Raw genomic sequence first — 8,248 nt, forward strand, 5'->3', positions numbered from 1 at the left:
CCTGCCAAATGGGATGAAATGGGACTTGAGTGGTTGGAAGCATTGAAGTGAGTTGAATATAATGGAACATCAATTATGTCTAGGGTCTACATAAGTAAGAAAAAAGTAGCAAAAGTATGAACAAGTTGGAGTTCGTGGACTAGAGATAAGACTGATTTGGCGAATAGATGAAAAAGGAGCAAAAGTATTTCAAAGTTGGAGTGCCCAGTTATACAATGTAGTCAAATAGATGAAAATTCAATCGATTTTAATTAATAATTGAACAAGTTGGAGTTAAAAGATCATCATGCAGTGCTAGTGGTGAAGCTTATAAATGGCAATTCATATTTTATCTATTCATTCATCACACAAAACATTTAAACAATAAAAAAGTTATGTTATTTCAGTTCGCAATGTCTTTATTAAATAACAAAACTGAAATGGTAGCATTTCATCTCGCTTCAGTTCATCTTTTTTTCTTGGTGTTTATATCGATCAGCCTTATTGAATTCCCATTAACCTCACATTGCTGCAATGAAGAGGATAGAAGTGCTCTTTTGAGCTTTAAATCCTCTTTGAAAGACCCTTCAAATCGTTTATCATCATGGCAACAAGGAAGTCAACAGGAAAACTGTTGCAACTGGCATGGCATTGGATGTTCAAATGATTCGTTTCGGGTCGTCTCTATCGACCTTCGGAACAGAGTTCTTGAAAATTATTACGTCAAAGAAATTGATCAGTATATTTCTGATGGCTCTAATCCACCAAACACTTCGTTGGCTGGTAAATTCTCTGCTTCCCTTTTAAAACTTACTCAGCTAAGGTACCTTGATCTTGCCTTTAATAATTTCCAGGAATCACAAATCCCGTGTCAGTTTTATGATCTAACAACACTAGCTCATCTCGATCTGTCCTTATCCAACTTTTCATCATCAATTTCGACACAATTCACCAACATATCCTCACTACAATTCCTCGATTTATCTTGCACTTATTATGATTCAATCACCAGTACTTCTTGCTTGCAAATATCATCTATAAAATGGCTGAGAGGTTTAGTGAATCTCCAGGTATTAAGATTGAGTGGTATTGATCTACATGAGGCCACATCTTTGCAAAATAATTTTGGTGAACATCTATCCCATATTTCAAATCTCAGGGATCTTGATCTCTCTCACTGCAATTTATATACCCCAATCCATGAGTTTCACAATCTTTCCCATTTAACATCTCTAAAAATGAACGACAACCATGATATCCTTTCTTCTTCATTTCCAGTTCAGCTGGCTAATTTGACCTCGCTCTCTATTCTTGAGTTATCTGACTGTTATCTACATGGTTCGGTTCCTTATCTTCCTCAACTTAGAGAGTTTGTTGTGAGTTACAATTCTCATCTTCATATTGATTCTACGGTAGTTTTCAAACATCCATGGCCTAAACTACAAAAGCTTGGGATATCAGGAAATGAAGTAAATGGATCAATACTGCAATTGATTTCAAACGCGCCGTTATTGGTCAGTCTTTCAGCTTCATCTTGTTCCATTCAAGGATATTTACCTTCTTCATTCTACAATCTTTCTCAGTTGCAGTATCTTGACCTCTCTTCCAATTCCATAACAGATGATATCCATTCCATAATCTCCAAACTAAAACACCTACACTTTGTCGACTTGTCTTTTAACAAATTCCATGGATCTTTACCTTCTTCATTCTATAATCTTTCTCAGTTGCAGTTTCTCGACCTCTCTTCCAATTCCATAACAGGTGATATCCCGTCTTCAATCTCCAATCTAGAATATCTACGTTATCTCGACTTGTCCAACAATAATTTTCATGGATCTTTACCATCTTCATTATACAATCTTTCTCGATTGTTGTATCTCGACCTCTCTTACAATTCCATAACAGGTGATATTCTTTCTTCAATCTCCAATCTAAAATACCTAAACATTCTTAACTTGTCAAGGAATAAATTCCATGGATCTTTACCTTCGTCATTCTATAATCTTCCTCTATTGCAGCTTCTCCTTCTCTCTTACAATTCCATAACAGGTGAGATCCTTTCTTCAATCTCCAATCTAAAATATCTAGACATTCTCGAGTTGAATAACAATGATATACAAGGAGTCATACCAAAATCAATCTGCAAGATTTTTTCTCTGAATATTGTTGATTTGAGTAATAATAATATAACAGGAACAATACCAAGTTGCATTGCAATGCTCCCAAATCTTGATATGTTTATTGCTTCTAACAACTCTATTGCAGGCAACGTTTCATTGAATAAAGAATCAAACCTAACAATGATAGATCTGAGCTCCAACATGCTGGCAGGATCCCCTGTTTTCATTTGTAATTTGACTCATCTTACAGACTTCAAATTGTCTCATAATAACTTGACAGGAGGTTTCCCTTCCTGTATATTCGAACTCAAGTATCTTGTTACCATTTATTTGTCAAACAACAAACTTGAAGGTGCTCTGCCTCCGCCACCTTTAGGTCTAAATACCCTTGTGTACATCAATCTATCTGGTAATAAACTTTCTGGTTCAATTCCATATTCTATATTTCCCACATACCCACAGATCTCAACTATTGTTTCCATTGATTTATCCAACAATTCACTATCCGGAATGATACCTACAAATATAGGGTATTGTGGTTCACTTCAAAATCTAAACCTTGGCACTAACAATCTCACTGGAAATTTTCCCAGAGGTCCTGAACTAGAAAAAAGTCTAATGTATTTACAATTGAGTAACAACCATCTCGATGGTACTATTCATTTCATCAATACACTTCACAGGTTGGAATTTCTAAACTTAGGGTATAACAACTTCGGCGGCAGCATACCAACTAGTCTTGGTTCACTCCAAGACATTAAGTACCTTTCTTTAAGGTCAAACAAGCTCATTGGCTCAATTCCTGAAGAGATTATTCATTTGCAGAAACTTCAAATATTAGACTTATCCCTAAACAATCTTTCAGGCTGCATTCCCCAGAAATTAGGGAACTGGAGTGCATTGATAAATAACCCTTACGCCTACAGTCGTTATCTTGATATTCAAATAGAAATGGTAACCAAAGGGATCACAATACAAGTCAAGGAATTATTCAACTACAGCACATTGATTGATCTATCATGCAACTCTCTTAAAGGAAGCGTTCCAAAAGAGATAGGCTTACTAAAGGTACTCTCTTCCCTCAATCTTTCCCACAATCAGTTGTCTGATGGTATCCCAGAAGGTTTAGGAAATTTGTCAGCACTAGAGTCTTTAGATTTAAGTGCCAATAGATTGATTGGACAAATTCCTCAATCCTTGACAACAGTTCACTCTCTTGGGGTTCTAAACTTATCTTACAATATGTTGAGTGGAAAAATTCCAAGAGAAAATCACTTTGATACACTGAGTTTAGATGGTTTTGCTTTTGTCGGAAACGAGTTATTGTGTGGATTCCCCATAGAGAAAGTTTGCAAGGGTGATGGCAATACTAGTACCAGCAATCCTACAGACGAAGATGATGAAGTCGATCGAGAAGACATAAAAGACAAGTTGTTGTTATATGCTATTGTTGCGTTGGGGTTTGCAGTTGGATTTTGGGGTCTGTTCTCTGTGTTGCTTATGAAGAAACAGAAATGGTGGTTTCCTTATTGGAGATTTGTTGATTCTAGTGCAGTGAGAATAGTAGAATATATTAAAAATAACTAATTGTAAATGATGTACTATTGTACTCTAGTTGTTTGTTGAAACTACAAGTCAGCTATCCATCCCCTAATAAATTGGTGGCCATGTTTAGATAGAATCTAGAGTTATCCATTGCATTCCCCGAACCACATTGTGATGACACAAAAGAACAAAGTTAGAAATTTTAATCTATCTGGTGCGTTTACTAAGTTCCATATTACCATATTAGTAAACATAATTTTTTATCAAATAAAAAGTGAACAAAAAGCAGCATAATTGATTAAAAGTATCTATTATGGAAAGACACAAACAACTGAATGATATCTCTTGGGATCACTACAATCAGAGTTACTAGAATTGTAACTGAAATACATACCTCAACTGCATCTGCAACAAAAGTAACCAAAAAGCGTAAAAGAAAATACAACGGTGATGAAAATGTACAAAAGCACTAGTTAAATGTTTAAGGCAGAATACATTATATCGAAAACCGAAAGTTAGTAAACAGTAATATTTCTCTGAGGCAATTATACAAACAGCCAATGTTCACAACCTCTGGTATTTCAATCGCGCCGTGGGTTTGAACGTACCCATCAATGTTCTAAGGAAAGGTGGTGTCTATGACGGATAAAAGACGGCTGAGATCAATTGTAGGATGCACAGCCAAGACTATGAAGCGGCCCAGTTAACTATTAAGTTAATCATAAGCTAACCGGATTTTGCCCCGTCAATACAGTAGGCCGTATATGTCTGGCTCGGCCCTACAAAACAGCAAAGCTATGCAAATTTTACTCTTCACAATAGTAGGGTTTGACGCGATTATTGGAGTCGGAGTTCTGACTCCATCCATCCATGGTGTGCTTAGTTACTGTGGATGTGGTCAGATATTTGTATCGGGATTTATTTATGCATAATGTTCATGTAACTGAAGAAAATTGAAATTATATATATCACAGTGCCTTCCGCAGCAGTCGGAAAAATCTCTAGATTTGCATTGGAAATCAAGTCTGTATCTTATATAATGAAATTGCATTGGGAATTCCGTAATATGCTAATGGAATGGCAAGACAGCATGGATATCTCTTGGCCGGGTTGTGATGTGCATTACAGGTACGTAAGGTTAATAATTTTTTATTTCTTTCATAAGATGCTTAATTACCTTTAACAACTTATTCGCCAAGTACGAATAAGCAGGGACTGAAGATTTGTTTTCTGATCTCGGTCACTTCTCCGTCCGAGCTATTCAAGTATGTTTTGGAAAATTTCCATGGTCTTTAAAGAATCTCCAAAAAAAAAAACTTAAAAAGGTCAGACAATGAGTTAAAAATTACTTTTTTTTTCCATGGAATTGTTATTGTTTTTAGGCAAGCTGCATGCCTCTCCATATTCCCGTTAGATGTTCATGATAATTTTTGCAAGTCAATTCCAAGTAAGCCAATCTAAACTGCAGTTATGATATTAATCCTTGCACACAGTCTTAGAAACAATAGGCTAAGCTGGAATCTCAATGTGAATTCACTTATCACAAAAGATTCAATTTTTAATGAACTCCAGAAATCTAATTACATACTTCTTTCTTAATCAAGATCTTTAATTCCTAAATTTGGACTAATGATATGCTTATATAAAAGTCCTAATTCTGCAGGAGCAACTTTTAATGCCGACGATGACAATGGCTACAGCTACGGCTGTAAGAGCAGCAATGCTTTATCAAAATAAGAACACATGATGATTGGTTGAGAATGAAAATGATATTATGACCGTGAGACATACCGGGAGAATTCCCATGGCACTAATAGGGGTGGACCGCCGTTAACTCCTAAGGTGGGGTGGGGCCCACCTTCCATTCGTGTCACTAGGATTCTTCCGGTATTTTTCAATCCATTGAGAATCGGTTGAGAAAGCAATGAATGTAGCCAGGAGTGTACAAAAAGGCTGATAGACCTACACCTATATGATCCTGTTTCCAATTTAGGTCCGGAAGAAATGGAAAAAAGATAGCATTCCTGAATGACTTTATAAAGGAAAATATTTTGATCCTCACATAGAAACTAGAAAAGAAAACAAAACAAGAGTGAAATATAATGATCAATTCAATACCTAAAGAATGAGTAGGTAAAGTCTTAGTTAACTTCAGTTTGATTCATTTAGAAAAATGTAATCACATTTTCCTTTTTATAAAGCTTAGTCCTGATAACTCAAAAACCGACTATCCAAAGGTTGAGCCCGGCCGCAGGCAGGGGTGATACCTAGTATCCCGGCTAAGAGAACCTGCAACTAGGCACTAAGTAACTAGTGAATTATTGGATCTAGTACCTTGTTCTCTCGCAGAAACAGAAATGGTGGTTTCCTTATTGCAGAATAGTTGATTTTATTGCAGTGAGAATAATAGAATATGTTAAACAATACTAATTGTAAATAATGAACACTGGTTGTTTCTTGAAACTATAAGTTCAGCTATCCAAAACAGCCATGCATTATCATCCATCCCCTAACAAATTGGTGGCCATGTTTGGATAGCATGTAGTGTTATCCAGTGCATTCCCCGTACCACATTGCGACGACTCATATGAACAAAGCTAGAAATTTTAATCTATCCAATGCGATCATCTAAATGAATATGCTATATGAGATCTTTAAACACGATGAGTTTGCTGCGTTCGATATTACAATATTAGTAAACATAAATTTTTATCAAATAAAAAGTGAACAAAAAGCAGAATAATTGATTAAAAATATCTATTATCGCAACACACAAACAACTGAGTGATACATCATGGGATCACTACAATCAGCATTACTGGAATTGTAAGTGAAACACATACCTCAACTGCAGTCAAACCAAGAGTCCTGGTATAGCCAAAAAGGCGAGATGACCAACGTCTAGGTACTGTTAGAATTTGAAATATTTTGAAGCTCTGATAACATGTTAGAAATTGTTATAATTTTAACTTTGAATTATATTTGCGGAGGTATACGAGCATAGCATAGTGATGTAGCTCGTATAGAGCTCATAGAATTTTAATGGCGAAGGTTGTGAAGCAAGACTTGATTTCTTGTAATTTCTCTTATATTGAATTGATTTTCCTTGCTTGAATACAAATGGTATACAACATGCCTATTTATAGGCTTCATATAAACGACTGTACTTCACTAGAGTTTTCTAAACGTAAACTAATTTGACCTACTTGACTTTCTCTAAAATAATCTAGTGGACGTTTAGACTAGGACAACTTTTGATTGACATTCTTAACTTAGTAAAGTCTTGAACGACTTTGGCACCTCTAGTACAATCTAGAGTGCATGTTTCCACATTTTTATATACTCGCCTGGAGCATTCTAGGCTATTACAAATTACGTGTTCCAACAGCTACTTTACCAAACCTCCCTTGCTAGGTTTTTTTATCATTTCACCTGCCAGCATCTGCAACAAAAGGAACCAAAAGCGTGAAGGGAAATACAACGGTGATGAAAATGTACATAAGGCATTGTTAAATGTTTAAGGAAAAATACATTATATCGAAAACCCAAAGTTAGTAAACAGTAATATTTCTCTTAGGCAATCACACAAACAGCCAATGTGCACAACCTCAGGTATTTCAATTTGGCGTGGAATATTGGAGAATGTGCAATTAGGCAGCAAGTAACTAGTGAATTATTGGAGCTAGTATACCTTGTCCTCTTCGCCATCAGCTTTGTGACAACTCGAAAATAAAGCTTCTAACCCAATCGTAGATTTTGCAGGTTAACTCATGCCATAAATAACATTACCCTGGAGAAAACTGTAGTACTTACACCCAGTTATATAATTTTATCTCTTTATTCGGATTTTCGCGACCAGAAGGATCTGGAGGGGTTCCATTTCTATTGCAGCTGCAACCCATTCTCTACTTGATTTAGTAGCTGTTGCCTGGTGGGGAAAGTATGTGAATTTTTAACAATCCCTTTAGAATGATTGCACCTTCCCGTGTGGTTTGGTTAAGTCAGTCCATCCGAAGATTCCGAACAGATAATAATGAACATGTATTCCCCGAAATCTCCTTACATTACATCTCTGATATAAAAGAGGTGTAAGTAACAGCTGCATATACATATAGTTAAGTCTTAAACCTGGTTAACCATCATGGGTTAATCCAGTTGATGGGGAGCCTGACTGTCAAATAGGAAGTTAATGGATCGAGTCTTCACTCACGAGTTTAGATATAGGTGTAAATTTTGCCCGGCAGCCAGAGGCGCAGTACCGTCCGCCCTGTCCCATGACAGTCCATGGGTGACCGTGGCCCTTTACGGGCTGGCCCGACCTAGCCCATTTAAATAAGAGGGCGGGCACAGGCCACAATTCAAATTTTCTTGTTCGGCCCAATACCCTCCCTATTATCCCGTCAATACTACCCGCCATGTTAGCCCGCCATTGTTATCCATTTACCTAGCCTAAGTGACTGTTCTCATTTGTTTTATCCTAAAATATACTTGGTACATATACTTAATACAGTCAACCCTCATAGTTTTCATATGTATATCTTAACTTTTATTCCATTGGAGTCTAATTTTGTTAACTATATAGAGAAAATACTGAGCAAAAT

The 8,248-nt window shown here is 36.3% G+C and overlaps 1 protein-coding gene across 2 annotated transcripts; it reads left to right on the plus strand.

Moving 5' to 3' along the window:
• The first annotated feature begins 325 nt into the window (after window positions 1–325).
• On the plus strand, window positions 326–3,857 carry LOC113337256 (receptor-like protein 9DC3). 2 transcript variants are annotated; one of them, XM_026582964.1, is made up of 2 exons: window positions 326–2,031; window positions 2,248–3,857. In XM_026582964.1, the coding sequence occupies exons 1-2, from the start codon at window positions 375–377 to the stop codon at window positions 3,687–3,689; spliced, it is 3,099 nt and encodes a 1,032-aa protein (XP_026438749.1). In that variant the 5' UTR covers window positions 326–374; the 3' UTR covers window positions 3,690–3,857. The 2 variants fall into 2 exon arrangements, with proteins under 2 accessions (XP_026438749.1, XP_026438750.1); XM_026582965.1 differs by having other exon boundaries at window positions 326–762.
• The last annotated feature ends 4,391 nt before the right edge of the window (window positions 3,858–8,248 follow it).

This window comes from Papaver somniferum, unplaced genomic scaffold (genome assembly GCF_003573695.1).
Source record: "Papaver somniferum cultivar HN1 unplaced genomic scaffold, ASM357369v1 unplaced-scaffold_158, whole genome shotgun sequence".
NCBI classification, from domain to species: domain Eukaryota; kingdom Viridiplantae; phylum Streptophyta; class Magnoliopsida; order Ranunculales; family Papaveraceae; genus Papaver; species Papaver somniferum.

Coding starts and splice junctions, on each gene's coding strand:
- LOC113337256 (XM_026582964.1), top strand. CDS start 375: ATGTTATTTCAGTTCGCAATGTCTTTATTAAATAACAAAACTGAAATG. Junction 2,032..2,247: donor CTCTTACAATTCCATAACAG/GTGAGATCCTTT, acceptor ACTCTATTGCAG/GCAACGTTTCATTGAATAAA.